Source organism: Netta rufina (assembly GCF_964035555.1).
Source record: "Netta rufina genome assembly, chromosome: 20".
In the NCBI taxonomy this organism is placed as follows: domain Eukaryota; kingdom Metazoa; phylum Chordata; class Aves; order Anseriformes; family Anatidae; genus Netta; species Netta rufina.
The window spans coordinates 6,156,928-6,181,730 of NC_140144.1; the positions used below are offsets into that span (position 1 = coordinate 6,156,928).

At 52.4% G+C, this 24,803-nt stretch overlaps 1 protein-coding gene across 1 annotated transcript in view; it reads left to right on the forward strand.

Moving 5' to 3' along the window:
* The window catches only part of EEIG1 (estrogen-induced osteoclastogenesis regulator 1), a gene marked incomplete at both ends in the record, with an annotated part of 28,780 nt that extends 7,725 nt beyond the window's left edge, over positions 1-21,055 (forward strand). The window contains 10 exons of the mRNA XM_084298775.1: positions 9,060-9,180; positions 9,480-9,509; positions 13,214-13,330; positions 13,823-13,869; positions 16,807-16,961; positions 18,090-18,194; positions 18,465-18,654; positions 18,835-18,956; positions 20,058-20,127; positions 21,010-21,055. Of these exons, the coding sequence (XP_084154901.1) occupies positions 9,060-9,180; positions 9,480-9,509; positions 13,214-13,330; positions 13,823-13,869; positions 16,807-16,961; positions 18,090-18,194; positions 18,465-18,654; positions 18,835-18,956; positions 20,058-20,127; positions 21,010-21,055 (1,003 nt within the window). The remainder of the gene's footprint in view (positions 1-9,059; positions 9,181-9,479; positions 9,510-13,213; positions 13,331-13,822; positions 13,870-16,806; positions 16,962-18,089; positions 18,195-18,464; positions 18,655-18,834; positions 18,957-20,057; positions 20,128-21,009) is intronic.
* Positions 21,056-24,803: the final 3,748 nt, after the last annotated feature.

Genomic DNA, 24,803 nt, shown 5'->3' on the forward strand with positions numbered 1-24,803 from the left:
TGTAGGTTTATGGCCATGGCTTTTCCCACTCGCCGTGCGAGCGTGACTGCTCTTTCAAAACAAACCTGCGTGCTGCCTTCCCTCCCGTAGGGATTCCTGCTTGTCTCCGATTGCAGGGGCTCTCAGCAGAGGAGGATCACAGAGATGTGTCCGAGTGCTGCCAGTGGTGACAGCCCCAGGGGAGGTGAATGCTCCGACCCTCCAAAACCTGCTCCTGGCAGGCGAGCAGCGAGAGCCCAGCCGAGCATCTCCCGGTGGCACAGCCAGCACAGGCTGGTGTGTCACCAAGTGCAGCACTTTCCCTCGTCCTGCTCCTAACCGAGATGTAATTTGTGTAATTACCTCTCTGATTAGGGTGCCGTTACGTCACGGGCTGTCGGTCCCAGAGAACTGCCTTTATCGAGCTGTGGGTCTGGAGGATCTGAAGCCGATCCGACCGCTGTGTCTCCATCCCCCTCCTCTCCCCCATGCTGGCTCTGGCACTCCTCTGACCTCACTGTCGCGGTGTTAAACTGATAAAATCTAGCCAAAAGGCAATTTGTCCCTTTCTGCCAGCTCTGCGTCTTGAAGCAGCGTGACACCGGGGCTGACGCACGCCGGAGTCGAGGCAAGAGGAAAAGATGGGAAAGGAGAACGGGGACCGGCAGCGCTGGGACTGCCAGCCTGCTGCCGCCGGGATGGCGACGAGCTGGGGATGCAGCTGGCTTTGTCCAGCAGCTTTCTGTCATCTGCAGACCTTCGAGCAGCCTTTTTGCAGATGAGCAGCACCAAATATTGCTGGAAGGGCCTGAGGTGCAGTGAGAGCGTGCCCGTGCCTTGTCCTTAAAGCCTTGTCCTTAAGCGCAGTGACCTGGTTCGTGCTGCTGAACAACGCCTTTATAAACGAGCCATCATAAAACATCCGCGATGGGAGGGCAAAGCTGGTCTTAGCCCACAAAGGGATGTTTTCCTGGACCATTTTATTGTTTTTGACGAGCTGTGTGCCGTGTGGAGGTGATTCACTCCGAGCATGTCTGGGCACAGCAGGGTGGTACCTCTTGGGTAACCAAACACACTTTTAGCACCGGGGTTGACTTCAGGCAGCTTATTTACTGAAGAGCTCTTCAGCACACTCGAGCCGAATTGCAGTGATGTTACATCACACGGTATTAATGAAATTATTCCCGAAACGAACTTGGCCTCGTGCGCAGGTTAATTTACACTACAAAGGCTTCTCGGGGACGGCTGCGCCGGCGAGCTCTCCTGGCTGAAACGGGGCCGATACTGGCACAGGATGGAGCTCGAATAGTTGAGCTTCAGCAGGGCTTCCTGTGCCATAAATCTGCCTCGGAGGCCAACAGATTTGTTCAGTGCACGTGCTGCTTGTGTCGGGGATTTTGCTCCTCGTCTTGTGACGATTCCCTCCAGGGGTCTCATTTTCCAGACTCGCTGTCCCAGCAGAGCCCTTGAATATCCCATCCCACGTCCCATGGCATCTCACTGCGTGGCTGGGGCTCGGTTTTTTGCTTGGGAAGGGGGCTTTCTTTTTTCTTCTTAAGAGCGATCTGTTCACAAGCACAGCTTTCTTGCAGCACGGAGTCGTGGCCGTCTCTTGTACCCCTCGCGGCAGGGACATCCCCAGAGTTTTCCTTGCTGGATTTTACGTTGCTGTCTGTCTTTAGTAGGAGCCCAAATTTAGGCAGCCAAAGGCAAAGCTGGAATCGCTCAAATTGACAGCTAACACTTAGGGGATGAAGCAAGTTTATAAATACATCAGCAGCGGGTAATCGGCCAATCTTCATTTCACATCCACAGGCTGCCACAAGCAAAAGGCTTCCCAAGCTTCGGTGTCACAGAACCTTGTGCTGTCCCGGGGAGCCTGAACTAACCTGCCTTCACCTTGCCAGCGCCTGTTCAGAGCAAACCCGTGGGGTTTTCTGAAGCTTTGGTTCTTCTCCCTGTTAGAACTGCAAGGCAGGTTTCTGTTGGGATTTGTCCCAAGGGCACGCAGGTACTGGGGGATCTGGGAGGTTTTCTTTTCTCCTCTCCAGTCCCACGGAGGTCTCGTCCCCCTAAATCCAGCTGGAGCGTTAGAGCTGAGGGCTGACCAAGCGTGGTGGAGCTGTTCCTGGTGTTTTCTGTAAATACTCGTACGTTTGCTTACGATAAGGAAGCGCCGGTGCTGGATTTGGCAGCCTGGCACCTGACTCCTGCTCGGCTCATCCAGCTCCAAATGAGCTCAGAACAATGCAGGTGGGAGCCGTGGCGCTGACTCAGTGCGCTCGGGTGCTTTATAAAAAGCCAAGGCGTCTTCCAGCCTTCGATCTGCGCGCTGTTACAGACCTGGATTTCGGTAACTGAGTCACCCCTCCAGCTATTCCTTCCTTTACACTGAAGAGTTTGGGTCCCTGGGATGTTTTTGCTCCTGGCACGGGTCCCTGGCCGCTGCCCAGAAGGCGCTGGTGTGCTGGGGATGTGGCGAGCAGCCCTCGGATGTAACAGGAGCTGTGTTGCACGATATTCACTGCTACAGGCCCTTCTCGTCCTTGCTTTCCTGATGGCCAGCTTGTTCTTCAATTCAAGAGGGCAGAAAAAAAAAACATAAACCCCTCAAAGCTGCCTGTGCCACACATCCCCTGCCTAAAGTGCCCCGTGTGCATCCTCACCGCTCGCTGGCCGTCTGTCAGAGCATTTCTCCTGCCCTCTCCGTGCTCCACCCTCACTCACCCTTCCAAAACTCATCTGACTTGTTCTAGAGCTTGTCTTCAAGGTTCATTATCCTGTGTCTTTTTTCCTCTGTTTGGCCCAGTTTTTATTTCCCTGAGCAACTTGTGCTGTGGCGTTCCATCACCGGCTGTGTGCTGATTTTTGATAACCGCCATCAGAAAGGAAGAGTTTAAAGAAAAGGAAGAGTTTAAAGGTTTGAAGATTTAGATGCAAGAAATGGTTGGAATTTCTTTTTCCCCTCTAAAACGAGCCCTGATGCTAGGTTTTGGAAGCCCTGGATCTCCTGGACAGTAGACAAAGATGATGCACTGGAGGGCTCTCAGCTCAGGGACACCCCGCACGGGGTTTCACGTGGGGATGCGTGGAGGCCAGGCAGAGCTGAAGCTGGTAATGCCCAGCAGGAGCAGGAACGCTGCTGGAGGGCTTCCTGCTGGTGCTTGGCTGCTGCCCCGCTCTGCAGCAGGTATTGCTGCTGCCTGCCTCGTCCCGGTGCACCTTCATCGCGATTGATTGTTCTTGGAGGGTTCAAAAAGCTGCGTGTCTTTGGAAGCAGCCCGCTGGAGATAAGCTTAAAGCCATAAAAAGTCAATTGTTCGCCGACCCGATAGCAGCTCATTTTTATGGAGAGCTTGGAAATCGTTCTTGGAAATAGCATCCTGCTATTTCATGCTCACCTGGGTTTTGCTCTGGCTTTTTCCTTCCCCGCCTCGCACATCGTGGTGCCGTCTTCGCCCCAATTGGAGGTGGTCTCAGCCTTCCCCTGGCTTCTCACCAGTACCTGAAGCTGCTTCCCTTAGCTTTGTCTTCCCCATACAGTTGCTGTGTGTCCTTTCTGCTGTATTTGCCTCTGGCTCACATGAGGACTTCACTCCGAAGGCATCAGTGCTCAGACCTGGCCTTCGGAGAGCCCTTTGGCACCTTCCTGCCCCTCGGGTGAGCGCAGAGCTGCAGGGCAGGCGTGGGGCTGGCGGCAGGTCCTTTTGGTGCCAGACAAAAACCCCTCCGTGTAACTGAATTTTTATATCCACAGAGCCAGGCTGAGCTGTCCTGGGTCTCGATACGATTTTTTTATCCAGCCGTTTCCCAGTCCTGCGTGGTGCTCCCCGAGGAAGATGGTCTCTCTCTCACCCCTCCTGCTTGGAATATGTTTCTGCTGAACCTCTCAGCACCAGGCTGAGATCTCTGCCTCTTCCCTGCTTCTGCTTCCTACCTGCGTTTGGCAGCAGGTAGCGGATGGGATGCAGCCTGCCTTAATAATACGTGCTGCACTCGAGTGCCTGCTCCTGAGCCGTTATTTGGGGCCACCTACAGCTTCTGGATTGTAAACCTAAACCAGCTAATGGCTAGGTAAAGGCTCGCTCTCTGTTATGTGTATTTTCACCTCCCTTTTGTATTTTCCATGCTTAAAGCAGCAATTAGGCCCTGTGTGCGTAGCAGGAGCTGTGTCTGAGGATGGTGCAAACCTCGGTGTGCTGGGAGCCCGGCGGTGTGGCTGCTGGCTACAGGCCTCAGCAAATCCCTTTGGGAGGGGGATCTTGGGGTGCTTTTCCTAGGCCCTACCAGAGGTGCCTCTTCCATTAGAGCTTTGCAGTAGATAACCTGGTTAAAATAGGAGCTGTATCCTCCGGGGCGTAGCACAGGACTGATCCAGGCTGCGAGCTAAGGGAGCTGGGATTCAGGGAGCTGGGATCCAGGGAGCTGCCACAGCAGCTTTTTAGTACTTAAAGGGAGTTACAAAAAAGCAGAGTGACTTCTTGCTCAGTCAAATAACGCGGATAGGACAGGTAGGAATGGATTAACTCGCAGACAGTAGATTTGGATAAGATGTTAGATGTAAGATAAGATGTTGGGAGGAAATTCTTCCCTCAGAGGACGGTGAGGCCCTGGCACGGGCTGCCCAGAGAGGCTGTGGGTGCTCAGGACCAGGTTAGATGAGGCCATGGCCAACCTTATCTGGTGGGTGGTGTCCCTGCCACGGCAGGGTTGGGACTGGGTGTGCTGTAGGGTCCTTCCTACCGGGGCCGTTCTGACTCTAACAGTGTGTGTCTGCAGCTGGAAGCAGAGCCCAGACACACGTGGAAGGAAATGCTGGAGGAGATGCGTGGTGTTGCCATTCAGATGCAATCTGGTGACCTGATTTTGTTTCGTTTTCTCCTTTCCCTTGTGCCTGAGGGAACGCCCTGGCACCTGCACCACCTTCCTCCCCAGAAGACCCCCTGTGGGAGTGCCGGGACCCCTCGCAAGGCAGCTTATCGATCTGCACCGTGAATGGATCCGAGCTGGGGCTGGCCTCCTTAAAACAGTTAGCTTTTTTTGTGCCTGATCGCATTGAGACGTGGCTTCAGTGACGTGCTGCCATGTGAAGAGGTGAACCGGCGAGGGGAGCGCTGCGTGCCCGCGGGGATTAGCTCTGCCCCGGGGAGCTCACCCAGAGCCACCCCTCGGAGGCTGGGGGCCGTGGGCGTGCGGGCTGGGCGTCACAAAGAGGAGAGCTCGCCCTCAGCCTTTGTGTAAGTGAGGAGGAGGGGACGTGAATAAGCAGCTCTTTGTGCGCCCTTATCTCTGTACCCTCTTGTTTAGCCCGAGGTTTGCCCACATCTGCTGCTGTGTGCGCAACACCAGACCGAGCCGCGCTGCTCTGCTGCAGTGCTTGGCGTTGGGAAGCTATTTTTGTTGTCTCTGCCACCCCCTCTCCCCCCAGCGAGCCTGTAGGCTTTTTAGGATGTTTCGTGCTTTTAGCTCTCTTACATATGGCTGCTGCCATAAAGCACAAGCCAAGCAACCGCTCTTGTAAATGGGTCAGGCCAAATGGGTTCAGCGGGTTGTGTGTGAAGCATCACACCCAGCTGGGCACAGCTCGGCTTTGGGGCTGTAAATAGAAGTTTTAATCTCTGTTGTGGTGCTCCGATAGCTGGCTTGCCTTGTGGGACAGACCCCGGGCTTGTCCTGGGGAGCGTGGCTCCTACACGTGGCCTCTTTCTGGAAGCCTTTCCCTGTGCGCTCGTTTTAGCAAGCTCACGGTCAGCATCGTGGCTTTCTGTAACAGTGCTGCTCTGTCCGTGGCACTAAAATCACAGTTGGTAAACATCTCTGCTATAAAATCTGTTGGTTGTGCCTTCCTCCGCCTGCCTCCAGGGCTGCAGGAAGGCTGTGCATGAGACCTGAGCCCGGGGAGGTTTGTGGGTTTCACCAAGCGCGCTGTTAGCTCTGCACGGGGTGGGAAAGCAATAAACCAGCGGGTTGCTGCTGCGCATCGCTCCCACGGGGCAGGTTCCTGCCACGCCAAAACACCTTCCCGCTGCTCCCTGCACAGCACACCTTTGCTCTGCGGGGACAGCAGTGCCCAGGGACGTGGCTTGAGGTCCCTTTGGGCTCGCTGCAGGGCCGGAGGCAGGCGAGGAGCTCAAAGCTCTCCTCGGAAGCCCGCTGTTCACAGAAGCCAGCGCAGGGCTGCGTTGGTTTATTCTGCGGCGGTATATTTAGGTCTGCAAGAGTAATTACATAGCTTTGAGTAAGTCTCGAGTCAGGAGAGGGCAAAGCTTAGCCTGGCAGGCATTCAGCCTTCTGGGAGGCTTTTTTTTTGCAAAATGCTACGGCCAGCTTTTTTTAAAATAAAACTTCTGAAGACCCGTTGAATTGGCACCTAGTGCTTGGCGTTGCTCTCGTCTATTTCTGGCGCTTCAAATACAGAGTACGACTTAAAATTAGACACTTTTGGTTTGAAGCTGTTAGCTTCTGCTTCGCTTTTAGGTGCCCTGTGATCAGGATGGAAAGAAACACCTCCCTGTGCATCCCTCGCCGCGCTCCGGGTGTTCTGGAGCTAAATGCAAAACTGCTCCTCATCCGAGTCCACTCTTTCTTCCTATTTTAGTCTTCTCTAATTACCATCCTGATGATAACTTGCTGGGAGGCGGATAGACAAAGCCCATTGCTTCACCCCATGCTGGCTCTTGGAAATGTGGAACTAATTTTTTACAGTTTGGCTCGAAACAATGCTGCTGCTTGCTTGTCTGGTGGTACGGCCCCAGCCCCCACCCTGAAAAGCCACTCCGAAAAGACAAAAAAAACGTTGAAAGTCCTCGCTGAATGATTGTGAAACTTGTGACTGGAAAGCAGCTCTGAGTTTTATCTCGGTTCCATCCTGTGCAGCCCCCATGCAGGTCCCCGAGCTCCATGTGCACCTGCAGACATGTTGCTCGTGGTGCTGCTCGTCCCCAAATCCTCTGCTCGTCCCCTCATCGCCTGGGCCGTGCTGCCCACAGCAGCTTGGAAAGGCTGACATATATCATTAATAAGAAACAGGAGGGCTGTTAGCAGAGCTCGTGAAGCAGCTCTTTATTCCCAGGCAGGACTTTTTGCCACATTTTTTACTCGTTAGCCTCCGCTGGGCTTAGCCGCATCCAGCAGATGCTGAATCAGAGCCGCTCGGTAACGCGAGGAGAAGTCACGAGGAGGGAAACTCGCACGCTGCAGGGGCTCCGGCACATCGGGAGGGTGAAGCAGGGAGCTGGCATTGCCAGCTGGGGTGTGCCGTGACGAAGCTCAGGTGCCTGTGGCACGGGGAATGGTCCGGCCATATCTGGGGTCTGTGCTGTGAGCCTGTGCCCAGGCAGGAGAAGAATAACGCTGCTGCCACGAGACTGGGGTCTTCATGTCCCACACACCATCCTTGCAGATCTGAAGCACGTGGGTTTGGGAGCATTATTCTACTCTCTTGAATGCTTTTCTCATCTGTGTCTGAATTCTCCTTCCTCCAGGTCACTTGAGTTACACTATGTCAGGTTTCGGGCACCTCGGGGCTGAAACTTCCCTTGGCTAGCTCGGGGAATGTTTTACTACGGGCAAAGCCCCTTTAATCCCTGTGGAAATGCACCTCCTCTCCTCCTGCCCCAAGGAGTTGGACTGAGCTGAGTGGAGCAATGAGAACCAGGCCTCATCTTGAATGAATCCCAAACTCAAAGGTGCTCCCGGCACTGAGATGCCCGGTGTTTCAGTGCCTCCCGTCGCCACCAAGGAGTTGGAGTTCACCGCCTCGAAGGGATCGCGGCCTCCTGCTTTCCCTCCTTTTACCCAGGGAAGACCAGCCCGTATCTACACCACAGAGGGTTATAGGGTTTAGTTCTGTCACCTGCCCCGTTTCTGGTCCCTGCTGCTCCCTTCAGCCGGCTTACTGAAGTCCCACGGAGAAGTTTTGAGGACTGGCAGGGAGCTGCTGGCTCAGGACCCGCTCCCCGGCATGCTGTCGCCTTCCCTTCACCTCAGGGTTGGGGCAGGGGCTGCAGGGCTGCGCTCTGGTGTCTGCCCCGTCCCTCCCAGCAGCAGGCCACACCATGACTGGTCTCGCTTCCCTTCCCTGCAGTCTCTCCGGCTTTTCTGTGCCCGGGTCTGTTGGTGGGAAGCTTCCCTTTCCCTGCTGAAGCAGACAAGGTTTTTGGTGTCCTGGCTCCTTTGTCCCGTGCCGAGAGAAGAGCTGTATGTGAACTTGGTAGCTCGGAGCTGCCAGGAGCGCTGTGCCTCCCCCCAGCCTCGTTACTTTGAGTGCTTAATTGGCTGAGGGCCAGGGGCTGAGCTCTGACAGGCTCAGGTAACCGGATCAGGCCTCGGTGTGCAGCCTGCAGGGGATCACTTGGTACTCAGGGCCTCGCAAAAGGCCCCCTGCACCTCCTTCCCCTGCCCCTTCAAACCCTCAGTCTTCAAGAGATGAAGCTCGGCTTCCTCAGAGGGCTTTGTGGAGCCTGAGCCCTACCTGCAGCAGCTCCTGTGCTCTGAGAGGAGCCTCCTCCTCCTCCTCATCTTCCTCCTCCTTCACCCTGTGCCCGAGTTTCAGCCTCCAGACTCCGCAGCCGGTGGTCAGAGCCGAGTGGTGTGAGGGACGTGGGCTCCTCTTCACCTCGGGCTCTTCTCACATGGCCTGGTCCTGTCTGCCTGCACCCACTGCTGTTTTCACCTCTTCGTGTCCTCCCTCAAGCTGGCTGTTTTCATGGGCTCAGTCCCGGTGTACAGAGCAGGGTGGGAAGGACAGCCTGTCTGGGACACAAAGCACCTTTACTGCGCAGGAGGCTGCACGCAGCGGGTGGTGCAGGAAGAAAAGCTCGGAAACCTTCAGCCCAGCTGAGTTACAGAGCCTGGGTCTGTCCAGGCTGGACCATGAGGAGCTAAACCAGCTGAGCAGGAAACGGCGAAGGGCTTGGGAGAGTTTAAGGCGAATGCTGATGAGATGATTAACCTGTGTTGGGGGCCGAGCTAGGTTGTAGAGGAGCTTTGCAGACTGTGTTCCCAGTCAAAGGTGACAACTGGGACTGATTTGGCTTTGTACCTGTGTTTGAAGATTGTATTTCTTTGTTTTCTCACAGAGAAGAAGTGCAGGAGAACTGTGTCCGCTGGAAAAAGAAATTCACCTTCGTGTGCAAAATGAGTGCCAACCCCGCCACGGGGCTCCTGGACCCCTGCATCTGCCGCGTATCTGTGCGCAAGGTGAGCGTCCAGCGTCTGCTTCTGGCCGGTACCACCCGTGTCTCGGTGTTGGTTCCGAGCTGCTTTTTTAGCAGCAAGAATTGCAGTGGGAAGGGAGGATTTGTAGGGCTAAGACAGAAACCAAACGGAGCTCGCCTCCCCAGCGAGGGTGCTTGACCGAGGGTGGGAGGGAGCAGGGTGTTGGTACAGGAGTTTGTGAAATCCTGAGACCAAATTCCAGGATTGAGTAACGACTTTCCCCATGTTTCCCCAGCGCAGATAATAGCTTCTTTTCCTGTTTGTTTTGTCTCCCATTATAGGAGCTGAAGGGCGGAAAAACCTACTCCAAGGTAAGAAAGGGTAAAGAAAGGGCAAATGTGTCAGAGTGGTGATGGTTTTGTCTGCTGTTAGTGCTCCGTGCCCAGCAGAAAGCAGTGGCTGAGCAGTCAGAGTGCAGCATGGCTGCTGTGAGAGGCACTCTGGAGAGGCACTCGTTAGTTCTTCGGCCTGAATTAAGTGATTTCCCAAAAAAAAAAAGCTTAGTTACTGGGACAGGATCCAGATTGCACTGGATGTGGATTTGAGAAGGGGGTTGGGAAGATGTTCTGCATGTCCTCAAACTTTGGGGAAGTTCTGAGTCAGATGTGAACTTTCTGGCTTCTGGCAATGTCTTGCTAATAAAGAAATACAGACTCGAGTTACTGTGCTCTCCCGAACACAGTAACCATCTGTGGCTGGGGTAGGCACCTCGCCGCACTGTGAGGCAGGCAGAAACCTACAGCAGAAATCCCTGTCCTCCAGGGCACGGGGAGCACCGAGGCAAGAAACAAGCTGATCATCAGGGACATCAGTTTTTTGTTTCGTTACACACACGCTCGCCCCACTCGTTTTCTCGCTCAGGCTGTGGGAGACAATGGGCTGGATGCCACCCCTTCGCTTTGTGCTGGAACAAGAGACAATGTTGGCTTGGGAGCTGCGTTCGCACAGAGCCCGAAACCATGTTTGTTTGAAAATGAGTCACTGGTGCTAGTTTCTAATAAACAGATGTTCAGGTCACGCAGAGCCTCGTAAGAATTTCTCCTAATCAATATCCTTCCTGAGACCGTGGGTCTAAAAAGCTTCGAGAGGAGAGCTGCACTCACACCTGGGTACCGCTGTGCCCTGCGGCAGAGGGCAGCGGCGCTGCCCACGCTGTTCCTTTTTTTGTGGCTAATGTGAGGACGCTGTCTCGAGGGCCTTTGGTTTCTCTCTCGCTAAATTTACGCCGAGGGGGAGGTTTATTTCTCCGTCCTGCAGAGCTGCCTGTCCGGGGAGTGCAGCGTAGCCGGAGGAAGAGGTGTGCCTGGGAGGTGTAAACGCGTCGGCCTCTTCCTCCTCCATGCCCGTCCTGAGGCTTCCCGCTGTATTTGGGAAAAATTAAAGGAAGCTGGAAGGCAGTCTCCGTGGTGGAGTTAACCTGGACTCTTATTCAGGTCGTGCTGTAACCTACTTCCCCTTCGCTTGGTCTGCAGCTGCGTTTAGAGGCGTGTTAAGAGCTTTAGTTGCTCCAGCCCCAAATCAGAGACCAAAGCCTAAGTACTCATCTCTTGAGCTTTGCTCGGTCTCCTGTGAAGAAGTGGAAGGAGTCGCATGCATGCACGTGGTCCTCACTGCCTTCCCACAGCTCTCCCCAGCTGGGCTGGATGCCTTGAATTGAGGAACAACCCGTGTGGAGGTGAGGGGTGCCGCACCAGACGGTGGTTATAGGCTTTGCAGTCTTGGCCTGTGGACTAGGCCTGTTCAGACTCATTTCCAGGCAGATTGTTGTGACAGAATCGAGTTACTTGGTACTCCCAATGTTTGTAGCAGCAGTCTGCTTGTGTCCATGCAGTTACTTCCCCATTCCTACACAACAAGTCCTCACCTTCTCGAACTACCTTCGCTCAGCTGGAAACTCCCCTGATCATGGGAGGTGTGGAGTGCCCTCCATACCTGGTCCCCCTTCAGCAGTGGAGCTGTTTGTGCTCAGGACAGTTTCCATAGACTCGTGTACCTTTGGTTTGACGTTAATGTCACCTCGGTGTCAGGGGTTATGGAGCGGAAACCACCAGGAAGGCCTGATAAAGCGGAAACTCTTTCCCCGAGCTGGAAGAAACGCCATCAGCTGGCTGGAAAACTGAGGAAACCATTCGGAAAGGTGACATATGAAAACATCCTCTTGCTAAGGGATCCTTCCTCTATATACTGCGAGCCTGCTTCCTGAGGAGGGCTTCTGACCTCAGCACGCAGCGTGGGTGCTGCCAGTCCCGTCCCACATCTGTCCTCTGATGCCCAGCTCCTCAGTGAGGCCCTTGTTAGAGCTTCGATGTGGGTCGGGGGGTCTGGCTCCAGGCCCCTCGCGTGCCCCCTTCTCCTTCTGGTGGGGCTGTGCCACCTCTCTTCCATCTTCCAGTTCTGCTGCTCTGATGCGTTGCATTGCACGTGGCTTTCTCTTCCCCAGCTTCTCTCTGGAAGATAAAGTCTCTACTTTTTTGCATTATTGCTGAATATTCAGCAAAAACCTAACCCTCGGCACTGCGAGAGAGGAACACCTGCAGCAGGAACTGGAGAAGCTCGAGTTATGGGAGCCCTTTCGAAGGGAGAAGAGTGGGAGTGAATTGAGGTCGTTTTTCTTCCTTCCTTTTGCTGAAGAAAGGTTCCTGTTCTGTCCCACTTCTTATTTGCCATCAGCGCTTGTTCCCCTTTGAGAATGGGACGGAGGACAAAGGTACCTTAATCTTGTTGCTGTCATCCCTTGAATCATCTCGTGCAGGCTGTGGTTGAGACTTTTGATGTGGAATAATGGGAGCAGTCCTGATATGGAACAATGCTCATATAACAGGGACTGGTTTGGGCTCTAACTCCCTATCAGCTGCCACAGCTGAGAGCACCACATTTCCTTAGCGTGCTGCTAGTCTCAGGCTCGTGGTTCGGTTCTGTCATCCAGGTGTCAACACCAGGGCAGGAGAAATGCCCAGTAATTCACAAGATAACAGCTGGGTAGGGGCATTTGCTTGTCCACCTTCTCTCCGTGTTCTTGTGGAAGCTGACCTGTACGTTGAGGTGATGCTGTGACCTTCTGTGCTGGGGCTGGTTGGTCAAATTCAGGGACAGCATCTCTTTCTGGGTGGGGTAGGTGAGACACAGCTGACTTATTGCCAAAGTTCTGAGTAAAAGAAGCTGTGATTTTTTTGTTCTTTTGGGAAAGCACTGTATTCCTATACCAGGAATTAGAGCAGAAGAGCAAAACTGCTCCTCATTGTGTTTGTGCTCTAGAGGCATCCGTCCCCTCTTTGAATTTGCCTCTAATCTTTAACTTTAGCACCTTTTCTATTTATTTTCTCTTTGTTCAAGAAAGTTTGGAGAGCTGATAACTAAATCTCTGCAGACATTTCTCTTCCTCCTGCCTGCCAAACGTGCCACTAGCTACTTAAACCCTGGAGATGCTGAGGAAGCTTTGCTACAGGGGATGCCCAGCGCAGCAGCTGATCTGTGGCAGTAGGGCACTCACACGGCCCTGTGGCTCTCCCCTCCCAGCTTGCGGTGCTGCAAGGCCCCGTTCTGTGCTTCAGGACAGTGTCACTTTCCCCTGTAACAATATCCTTTCATCTCCCGGTTCGCATGCTCCGCTGCACTCCGGGATGGCCCGGCACAAAGAGTGCCTTATTATGTTTGTGTGTGTGTGATTCTGTTTTTTCCACATGGGTGACCTAGTGCCTTCCATGTCCTTGGTTATGCAACTGCTGCAGGCTGGTTAACGCTGTCCTGGCCAGCACCACTGCTCTTTTCCTCCCTTGCACGGGGCTGACGTCCCGCAGAGCGTTCACCTGGCTGGGGATGAGGAAGGCAACCTCCCACCCCCAGCCCTAAGGGGTCTCTGCACCCCATCTCTGCGTGTGTGGCTTGTGTTTCTGCCCTAACTCACAGCGGTGCTGTCCTCCTCTGCTCTGGGTGACACTGCATATCCCCTTATTGAAGTGGGTTTTTTTGTTTCTTTGTTCTCTCCCCTTCCCCTCCATTGTTTTCGTGGCTACAGCTGGGCTTCGCTGACCTAAATCTGGCAGAATTTGCGGGCTCTGGATCCACTGTCCGTTGCTGCTTGCTGGAGGGATACGACACCAAGAACACGCGGCAGGACAACTCCATCCTAAAGGTACAGCAGCTGGTTCTGCCACAGTGGAAATCCTGCTATTGAGTGAAAAAAGATCACAGCCAGAGTGCAGCGCGGAGCCTCAAAGAAGATCCTGTTCTGTACAGAGAGGGTTCTGCTGTTAGCCTGCTGTCTGAGCAGGGACATTTGCTGTTATCACAGCTGCCCTTTGATGTCTTGGCATCCGTTTGGCCAAGCGATAACCCTCGATAACATTTTTTTATCATCAGAGAAAGCATGAGCTTGGGGGGGGAAAAAAGTCTGAAGTGCACTGTCAGGGTTGCCAGGCTGGTGTCCTGCTGAGCCCCTACAGCTCGGAGCCATTGATGTCCGCTTGGGGAAGGGAGGGGATAGCTGGCTAAATCCCTGGAGCTGATCTCCTTTAGGGAGGAACTGGGTCTCATTAATCTTTACGCCTAGCCCTTGACCTCCTGGCTGTTAAGTGAGGAGCTCGCTGCAGGATGGCTAACTGTGGGCCTTGTTCCCTCTCTGCAGGTCACCATCGGGATGTCCTTGCTCTCGGGGGATCCCTGCTTCAAAACGTGAGTTTCTGGGTACTCCTCCTGTTCTGGGGGGACTGGGGCTCAGAGTCCTGGTGCTTTTGCAGTCTACTGTTGGAGACTGAAATTGCTGGGGAGGAGGAAAAGACGTTCTGGAGATAAGGAAGCATGGGGGAAAGCTCGAAAGTGATGGTCTAGGCTGTTGGATCAGCTGGTGTGGTATAGCATGACTGCTTTTGGTTGGTTTGTTCTCTGCTGTTGTTTCCCAGTTTAAAAAAAAATAAAAAATCAGCTCTAGGGTGGGGAAATTCTGAATTTCAGGGCCAGTGGTAACGTTGACCGGTGATAGGAGATGTGAAGAGTGACCTGCGAGAGCTGCTGAAGCATGTGGCAGTTTTCACTCCTGCCCTGTGAGATGGGATGGCAGGGGGAGTATTTTCAGATTTCCCATTTAAACTCAAACCTGATTTTCCAAATCTCTTGTATTCTTCTGAAGGACTGGCGTCATCTCTCTTTTCCATTCTGGGAGAAGAAACAGTCTTGTGGGTGGTGTTTTTTTTTTTTTTCCTCCTAGTGTCATTGAGTTTTGGAAACTAACAGACGTTGATAACGAACTTTGTGTTTTACACGAGGGACAGTTTCTCATAGCTCTGGGGTTGGTTTCGGTGACCTCCAAGAAGGGAAAGGTCAATGAAGAAAACAGTCTTGGAAATTACCATGTTTCAGCACATAGCACTCAAAATAAAGATGCTGAATTGAAATAGCAACAAAAATAACGTGAGGCTGGAGAATTTTAATTCTCCTTTTCTTCTGCAGGAACCTAGGACCATAATTTGTATTGATTAGTAGAGAAACTGCAGTCATACACATCTTTTATTTTTTTAAATCCATTGTAGCAAGAAAGAACAAATGCAGCAGAGCTGGAGAGCAGTCCTGTTGCTTTGCTAATTGTTGGGGAATCAATTAACAAATACATCAGTGACGTGTGCCTTTACCCTGCAGTGATCCCAGCCGGTGTGCAGCAAGGTGTGTAAGTGCTGCAGGACTGCCCTGGGCTGGTGGAATATTTCCTGGAATATTTCCTGCTGACTCCCAGCAGTGTGGGAGAAGAAAGCTTTACCTTAAGGTCACCTCTCGTAGCAGCGACATTCTGGGCTAAATGATCTAATTTTAGGAGCTGGCTTCGAGTACATCAATGAGCTTGTGTTGTTATAAAAAGCTGCCTAATTTGTATGTTGTGAATGCCTTTTCATAGTGCAGCAATATTTGTGAGCCTTTGAAACAGTAAATGCAGTGCCATCAGATTCGGAAAAAAAAATCTGCTTCAGAAGGAAACTCTGAGCATCTTCAGTCCTAACCTTGTAATGGTAACAGATGCTTTCACAGATGTTTCCAGCCTAGGTTACTAGGATTAATTTCAATGACAAATTGAAGCGATGGCTGACAACGTTTGACAAAAATACCTGTTGCTTTTTCATTGTGGAATCAAACCCCGCTGTTAGTACCTGGAAATTATACAGCATGGAGCGTAAATATCCATGTAATGTAAGAGGGGTCAGTGAAAGTCAAACCTCCGCGTTTTCTTGCAGGATTTTTGCAGTCGTCCCCATTTTTTCTTTATATGGTGATGATGTGCGAATGTCTAAAAATGGAAACTTTGCATGTAGAATAGTCCTTGATCAGGGGAGCTGCTGAGAAATGACACTCGTTAGAGGGTTAGGCAGGAACTAAGCTGTGCTGGGAACTCACTCCTGAATGTGCTCGCCGAGCACTTGCTTTCTGCAGCACCCGGAGGAACCTTCCCCTCCTGGGTGTCATGCAGGAGGGGAGAGCAGGCTGCTAACCTGACCCGACAGCTGCTGCAGCAGCAGTGGGCTTGATCGAGGCAGCAGAGACCTTATTAGCCTGGGAAACAAGGTCCCCAAAGTACCTGGCTGTGTGTAAATCACCACTAACACGGTTAGGGAGGTGCTCTAGTTCTTTGGTGGTTGCTCCCCTCTGCCTCAGGAGGGTGTGCTGGGGGTCTCCTGTGACCTTTGTAGCTGTCTGGCTGCTGTAAGAAATGGTTTTAGCTTTTTATTCGTTCTCCCAAGCTATTTGATGGTCCCCTCATGTAGCATCTTCCCTCGCTCACCTCAGAGCTCCAAGTGAGACAAATAAAAGTTTGGCTTTCTCGCTCCTCACTTAAAAAGCGTGGAATAAGCCATTAGTTACAGCTCGGGCTTCAGGCTAGAGGGAAGTTAGGGCTCCAGCAGGAATATTAACTTTGCCACGCTGCACATGCCATGGCTTTGACCCAAAAACCCTCCTGCAGGAAGGGAGGGGGCTCAGGCGCTTGCAGTTCTGTCCTGGAGTCAGCATTTACAGAGGGATGTCGGCAGCACGCAGAACAACCAGAAAAACGATTCTGACAGCTGGAAAAATACTTTAGTCTCACTGAAAAGTAGTTTGTTCATCAGTTAAAAAACGGAAAGGTCACTCGATGGTTGTAAAAAGCTCTCGTAGGGGTGCTGGGATAAAAGGCTTCTCTCTGACCCGGGTCAGAAAGGTGTAGCAGGATGGCGCTGGGATTTCGAGCTGGCTGAAAACAAGCTGGTTCCTGTTTGTGAGGCCGGCTGGCTGCTGGAACACGTGTTGGGGGAAAAGGGCAGCTCTGGATGATTTCCTGGAGGAGAGTGCAGTTGTCCTGTACGAATGACTGAGTGGTCGCTTTCTGCTTTAGTTTACCTCAACCTTGCTTTTCCTTGGCATCAGCAGTTTGTAAAGTGCCAGCTCTGCAGTCCGGATGCGTTATGGATTAGGGAAGACCCAAGTTTTAGGGGAGGGAGCAAATGGCACGCTGTGCTGTAGCCTGGGGGGCTGCCAGCCCTTCCTTGGGGAGCTGGGGGAGCCTCGTGGCGCAGCGAGAGCCCCCCGTGGGATGGGACGAGCCCCGATCCCTGCCCTGCGCATCCTAACACTCTTCTCTTCCGATCGCAGGCCGCCTTCCACAGCCAAATCCATCACCATCCCGGGGCAGGACTCCACCCTGCAGCTCACCTGCAAGGGCGAGGGAACCACAAGCAGCACCAGCACTTCAGCCCCAATTGGCTCCCTGCGCCAGAGCAAGCCGCGAGCGACCATCCTCAGCTCGGGTAGGAATGCCCAGCCCCGAGCCACGCAGCGCCCGGGGCTGCCTGCACACTCCCTTCTTTTTCCCACCAATTACAAGCACAGATTTTTTAAAAACATTTCATGATTTCCCAAACTAATCCTCAGCTCTTTACTCGTTTAAGAAAATTAAGAAAAACAAAATTAGCTGTTAGGAGGAAGCACAAATCTTTGCCGCATGCCTACTTGTGTTGGTGGAGATAAAGCAATTAGTTCTTTTTGCTGTGGATTTAATAATTCATGTGTCGCCCTCATCCCTGCCTTCCATTGTGTTCGGTGCCACTTAACATTGTTCTCCACTCAGCTATTTTGGTGCTCGAGCTTATCTTCTCGAAAAGTTCCTCTGAAGGTTTCAGAGGCTGGTTTAAGGTCTGATGGCCTTGTTCCAGCTGCTGATGTGGAGTTCTTTGGCTTCTGTGCGAGCCCATTTTCAAGGACACCGCATTCTCCCGTTGCCTTTTTTCCTTCCCCGCACACTCCCAGCGTGCAGGCAGGCACACTGCACCAAAATAGCTCTGTCACATCGCCTCACGCTTAGCACGGCGTGCAAGGGCTGTTCTTAAAAGGCTGGCAAATGTTACACTGGGGCACTTTTGGATCAACTTGCTGCAAGAGAGGCAAGATGGGGCAAGGGCAAAGAAGCAGACGTTATCCTGAGGTTTCAGTGCCAAGTTCGGGTGTGATTTAAATGCTAAATGGCATGGACTCTGACAAGTAACAGCAGGAGAAAAGTAATAACAGGAGGAGTGCCCAAATGGAGGTTATAATGCTTTACTGATAGTGGCCCTTTGCTCCCATGGTGTTAGCTGTTCGTAGTTAAAGGTGCTAAACTTCAGACACTAACTGTCCTTCTGGGTCCTTCAGGGCCCTAGAGATGCCTGTTAATTCAGGCACTGGATGGTAGAATTAGTGATCAGAGCTTGACAGAGAACCTTTTCGTTGTCTTCCCTGTGTCCAAGGCACTTACAGGCGCTGTGCTGGGCTGTACAACAGGCTTTGCCAGCAGACTTGCACTTTCCTTAATCTGGTGTCCCAGGATCAGTGGTCAGTCCTAGGCAGCGGGCAAGACGTTGGCTTGGTTGTGGTGTAACCAGTGCCTTGTTTCTCAGCAGGTGTCCCAGAAGAACCCGATCAGAATCTGTCCAGCCCCGAGGAAGTCTTCCACTCGGGGCACTCGCGGAACTCCAGCTACGCCAGCCAGCAGTCCAAGATCTCTGGTAACTGTTGCTCTGTGTGGTTCTGCCAGCAGCGGCCCCATCCCTTTCTCTTTCCTGCTGCGAGCTCTTGTGAGAGCAATTTGCAGCCATCTCTCTTACCCAGCCCTGTAATAGCAGAGTTTCCTGTTTAGTCTCTACAGATGAGTTCACTGATGCGTGCATAAACCTCGGTATCTGGGAACAGAACCGCTGCTCTGAGGCTGCCCTGCCTGTTAGCTGAGCTGCCAGGAAGGAGGTAAAACGTGGTTTGTAACCGCTCTGCCTTTGCAGGTTACAGCACGGAGCACTCCCGTTCCTCCAGCATGTCGGACCTGACCCACCGCCGCAATACCTCCACCAGCAGCAGCGCGTCCGGAGGGCTTAGCATGACGGTGGAGTGCCCCGAGGGAGAGCGTGACCACAAGCTAGAGAAGCCTCCCCGGCCCCCCAGACCAGCTCTTCTGCTGGACAGACCCTCTCGGTAGGTAACTGGTGCAAAGCCCCTTTGGGAAGGAGAGACAGAACCTGCTCCTTGGTCTTCAAGCAGCAGTGAAGTGGAAGCAGTCACTGGGAGGCAGGCTGTTGCTCGAAGAAGCAAGAGAGTATCTGAAAGTCTGTCTTGAAAGGCTGAGTAAGTTTTCCTTTTATTTTTTCTCCCCAGGAGGAAAAAGGATTCGGTGGAGAGTCATCCAACCCGAGTGGATGACACCAGGATCGATGCGGACGATATAGTGGAGAAGATAATGCAGAGTCAGGACTTCACAGATGTCAGCAATACTGAAGGTGAGAGGATGATCCTCAGAGGGGAGGTCTTGGCTTTTCCTTTAGCAAGGCTGCCAAGCTTTTACAGAGCCACATCTGATCTGTTGTAGGCTCCCTTCCCCACTTGACAGTATTTTCTTTCAGTGCTTGCTAGGTGTTCCTGTGGTAGATAAAGAAACCATGTGGATTTGAGTGGTGCAGTTTTTGCAAACGGTGCTTGCCACTGTTCTGCAATGCACAGCAGAGGTTGAACAGGAGCTTAAACGTACAGGATGAGAGGGAAGAAATACCAGTCCTTCACGGCCTTTGTGCCAGGGTCAACCCCAGGGTGTTTGTTAAAGCAGGAGGCCACAACTGGAGGAAAAAGGGCACATCTTGGCAAAAGGATGGGAAGAGAGATGGGTCACTGTGTGCTGGTGTTCAGGTCTGAGAGAGCCAAAAGAGTTTTCTCCATTGCAGCCACAGCATTTGTTAAGAGAAAATTAATATCATCACTGCATTGATTTGAATCTTCCAATTTAGCCTAGAAATCAATCTCATATCCTTTATCTAGTGTGTTGTTTGTTTTTCAGAAAGCTTTAAACCTGAGCCTAATTTCTTATTAGTACTTCTACAGATTACTGTTAGTCACCTTAAATCACTGGATATGGTATCAAATCATATGGGGATCTCCACCTCACTCAGCACGGGTTTAAACTAGGCTGAGTACAGCCACCTCTTGCCAGCAGAACAGGCTGAATTTATTTTCCAGTGATGAGCTTACAAAAAGCAGCATGGGAGCCCCACAGTTTACCTGTTTAGATGTGTTAAAGCTGACCCAAAAACTTACATCAGTGGAATTGCCTTGAAAGAAGCAGCCGGAGGAATGTCATCGCATTCATTTCCCTGCTTTTACTCTTCCAAAACTCAGTGTTGTGCTTGATTTGTACGTGAGGCTCCCTTTTAAAGCAAGAAGAGTTCCCGAGGGCCCTATTACTATGGGAACACCAGCAAGCGTGCGTGTGGATTCACAGAAATACACTTGTTCCTGTGCTGAACATTGTGTAACGCACCTGGGAGAGGGGCACCTGGCAACCAGCAGGAGCTCTGGATTTTGATACCTGCTTCCTTTTCTGTCTGCAGATAGCAACCTGAGGTTGTTCGTGAGCAGAGACGGAACGACGACACTGAGCGGTATTCAGCTGGGAAACAGGTAGGTTTCCTGCAAGCCTGCAGACAGCGAGGCTCCGGAGAGATTAGTGAGCTGTTTGTACCCAGGAAACTTTCACCTTTGTTACGGGAGAGATTTCTGAACATCACGTGCTGCCCGGTGGCTTTATTCCCACATTAACGCCCCCAGGTGTCACGGTGACAGGCTGCAGCCGCGCTGGAGTGCAAGTGAATTGTCAGTAGAAGCTCATAGGGATAATTTGATCCCAGTTGCTAGATCCAAGAGCAGAAGTAAGTGAGGAGTAAAAGGACAAAATGGTAGAGGTTGGTTCCTGTTTGCTTCCACACCCGACCGAAGGCAGGGAGCTTTGCCTCCTGCTGGACTACAGCAAAACTGCAGCAGCTTGTTCCATTGTCCCTTCTCCCTGCCCCCTCCGTCTGTGTCAAGGGCTTTTTCTCTTGTGAAAGACTTCTGGACAAATAAAACTTTGTCTCGCTGCAATAGCCCTTGACGCCGTGCATTGACTGGCTGCGTTTGCCAAGCTTTGTAGCACCTTTGTAGGAAGAAAAGCAGTAATGGTGAACACAGAGATGCGTCAGGTCGGTGGTAAAATTGGAAGCAGAGCCAGGAACACTGGCTCTTTGCACAGTGTGCTCCCTCCCCAGCCCTTTCCTCTGCCTTCTAGAAGGATTTATGTGCTACACCCAGCTCTTTCAAGTGCTCTAGTGTTAGCTTGCCACGTAGCTGTCTGTTTTGTGTTATGTGCGTTGACGTCCCGCCAGACTGACTCGTTATTTTCAGTATTTTGTGTGAGGTTAGAGGGCGATGTTCATGAGCTGAGAGCTCTGAATAGAGGCTTGTTTGCTCTAAGCGACTGAGGAAAATAACCTGGCTTTCTCCTCCTCTTCCCCTCTGCCTCCTCAGGGTCTCATCTGGAGTTTACGAGCCAGTGGTGATTGAAACCCACTAAATGTGAAGAACAGGGTAGAGCTGCTGGAAACAGGCCCCCTACCCGGTCCGCTGCCACATGGATGCCAACCTTTACCTCTCTTCATGCAGCATTCCAGAAGGGATTTCTCCACGCCCCTCCCCGTACGTTTGCACTGCAGAACCACTCCGAGACCACTCCAGACCGTGCACTTTCCCTGTCGGCAGTACCCTCCTCGCTTCCCAGTTCTTCCAGTGCCTGCCCTCCCCTGTTCCCGAGCAGACACCTGGTGTCTGTTGGACGTATCCTTAGTCCTAGAGGACCTTGTTCTTCTGCACCCCTCGTTCCACCCCTCCATTCGCAACAGGGGGCGTCTCAGCTTTTGTCTCCCCAAAACGTTGGGTTATACCACTGTGAACTCTTCAAACCACTGGGGGAGGGGGAAACCATTGCAACCAAACCAAGAGCTGCTTGTCGGTGACATGGTGGAAGGGCCGCTTGCAGGGTGCTTCGTGCATCGGCTCTGCAAGGCAGCGTCACCTTCCAAGGCAACACTTTTACTGACCGAGGGGTGCTGTGGTGTGCACTGCACCTGGCTGCCCTCACATCCCCACACAGCTTCTCATAGGAAATATCTCCCGAAAGTGCATTTCAGAAAATTACTGCGGTCCAGATGGGAGCTGATTAAATGGTTCAATGCTTGTTATACCACTAACTGCATCGTGCCCTTCCACTGCTGGGCATGGAAGGGCAGTGCTCACCTATTAGCATTACCAGGAGCACTTTAGAGGTTCCAGATTTTACCTGGAGGAGGCTTAGACTGGCTTTTCCAGGGTTGTAATCCACATTTGCTGGACTGATTCAGCAAATAGTTACTGTTGGAGCTTGGAATTCAAAGCCTCTTTTTTTTTTTTTTTTTGGCTCAGGAAGGGAGCTGCCCTTCTTGGACTGTGAAAAGATTCTCGTTATCTGACGGCCTCCCCGGGCCGTGCAGTTACCTGCAGTGGTCTCTCTGGTGGTGGTGGTAACAATTGCCTCTCTGGGCCTGGGCCAGTACGGGAGCTGGTGTTGGTTGGCCTCTCTTGACCTGTCAGCAGGGATCTGCGCCTGAGCTGGTTCCTTTAGGGGCTGGGGAGAGAAGTAGGGCAAGGTGAAGCCCCCGTCTCTGCCTTCAGAGGTAGGACGGATGTTTCCTGCTACGTTAGCCACAGCAGCCGGTCCTACCTGCTCCGTGGCGAGCCAGCTCTGACAAGGCTTCAAACTCTTTTTCTGCTTGATCCTCCAATTGTTCCTCTTTGGGATTTCTCTGCAGTTGCCTGACTCTTGAGCTGCCTCCTTGCAGCGCGTGGCAGAGACAGCAGGCCCTTCCAGCTCCCCCTGATAGATCCTCCGGGCAGCTGCGTGGCAGACGGGGATCTCTGCAGACTCAGCCCTTCCTGTACAGAGACTCTTGGCCTGTAAGCTATTTCTGTGTAGTGCCCTTCCCTCTTTTGCCGGTGTACTGTAGTAGCACTCAGCATCCATGCACTTTGAGCAAGGGCGCGCTCCTGGCCCTGCTGGGAACGTGCCCTCTGACACACGTGTGCGTGCACACACACGGGCACACACCTGCCCCGCTCAGCAAGGAAAGACTTGTGACTGATCACCTTGTTGTTCAAACTTAGCTATTGTAAAGCCTTCTTAAAAAGAAAAAGAAAAAAAAAAAAAGGATTAATAGTGGTCTCTGCGGCCAGAATGCATGCGGATGAGCTACTGGAAAAGGGAATTTGGCAGAACGAGAGATGAGGAATGAAAGGGCCTTGATTTTAATTTTTCTTGTGTTTTTTTTTTTTTGCCCTGCTAACTAAGGATGGCTGTATGGGGAGGGTGTTAGGCAGTGTGGCAAAGCTATACAGCTGCTTGCTCTGTTTTGATGGTTCCTGTCCTCAAGGCAAGAGGTTTCTTTCTGTGTTTGGACAGACCGCACTAGGACAGGGATCTTCCTCACCCCTTTTGCTTCAAAGGGAGTTAAAATTTGGGTTACGGTTCAGAGGGTTACAGACACCGCTTCGGTTTGGTTTATTGTAGGGAAAAGGTATTGATCTTTTGAGTCTGTCTGAAACAAAAGCTCTTTCACACTCCCTGGTGTTTTCAACTGTGATCTCTCCTCCGCTCAGTCTGGGGAGGTTTGGCACTCGCTCGCAGGCTGGGGAGCTTCCTGCTCTGGGTGAGAGGTGCCCTGTGCCGGGGGTGCTCGCAGGACAGGGAGAGCTGCTGCTTGCTTTTTTTCACTCCCTGGGGTGCTGCCAGAAAGCCCGGCCTGGCCTGACCTTCTGTTCAGGTCAGTGCGAGGGCAGAAGCACACCAGACAGCACCGGGTGTCCTTGCTGTGCCCTCGGGTGGCTGTGGCAGGAGCTGGGGGTCAGGCTGCTCCCCGGCACAGCACCTGCTGGAAATTGGGTCCAGCGTTGCAACCAGGACTTGAAAGGGGTAGAAATAAGCTAGGAAAGAGGCCAACCCAGCTCAGTTCTGCTGCTTTGCTTCTATTCCCATGAAAAACAATGGTGGTTGCCGTCAGAGCAACTGGGAGCCAAGGGCTTTCTCCTGGGCTCCAGTTGGCAAGAGTCTGTCGCTCCGAGATGCTGGCAGCCAGGCGTTGTGAATCTCCTCTTCCAGCAAAGCAAGGGGAGCAGCAGTTGAGCTTTTCATCAAGCTGCTCTCACCTCCCCAGCCTGGCAGAGCTGTAACCTGCTCCATCACATCGCTGTGGCCATCTCTGGCTTCTCTTCCAGCTGCTCGGCACGTCACTGCTCGGGTTTTTGGTAACGGTGTCTCGTAGGGTGTCTGTCTCTTGTCTCCACATCAGTATCGACTCCACAGATCCCAGTCATTTTATTTTCTAGCTCTCCCACCCCTCATTTTCAGTAAGAAGGCAGCCCTACTCGTTCAGCCTAGTGCAGCGCAGCCAGGGCTGGAGGGCCCTGTGGAGGGAGGGAGGCAGGAGCAGCCTGCTTCTAGCCCTAGACCTTGATTTGAGCTCCTTGTTGGCATCGCTGCCGTCTGTTCCCTGTTGGGCTTTGAACATTGAAGAAGTGAATCAGTTTCCAGACCCAAACCGCTGGCTAGTTTCTTTGTGTTTTTTTGTCTTGAAGTTTATTGATTTTTTTTTTTTTTTATAAACCCAGCAGGCTGGTGTTTGTTTTTCTTTTTTTTTTTTTTTTTTTTTGACTGCGTTATTGTTTCATTGATATTTTATTCCTGGGGGGCCGAGGGGGGACGACTTTCTTCCCTACATTGTTCCCTTTCTCAGGGGGATTCAGAGGTGACTGAAGCGAGTAAAAGGACCTTATTGGCAAGCCCCTGCAGCCCCTGGGTCTCGGGTGCTGGTGAGCAGGGCTGCGCACGCCCGGCTGGCCCTGGAGAGCAGAGCTGGCTCTTTGCTCCCGTCTCGGGGCCAGGCAAAAGCTGTGGGCCCTGCTCTCAGTCTCCGGACCCCTGCTTGGTGGAAGCCCGTTGCAAAAGGCATGGGAAATTTCAATGTAATTTTTTTTTACTAACTTTTTTTTTAAAAAAAACGGTGTAAGTGGAGTGAATGCCCGGGCCGGTAGGCTTAGTTGTGACTTGCTGAAGGAGGTGGGTTTCAATCGGAAATCGTGATGGAAAAAGGGGGGAGAAGGATGTTGCCCCTCTGTCACTATTTTTTTGGTATGGTTGGCACTTTAAATGGGGGGCTTTGTGCTGTCCTTGCCCTCGGTGTGATGGGCAGCAGGCTTGTGATCTCTTCCCCCCCCCCGTATTGCCAAATCCCTTT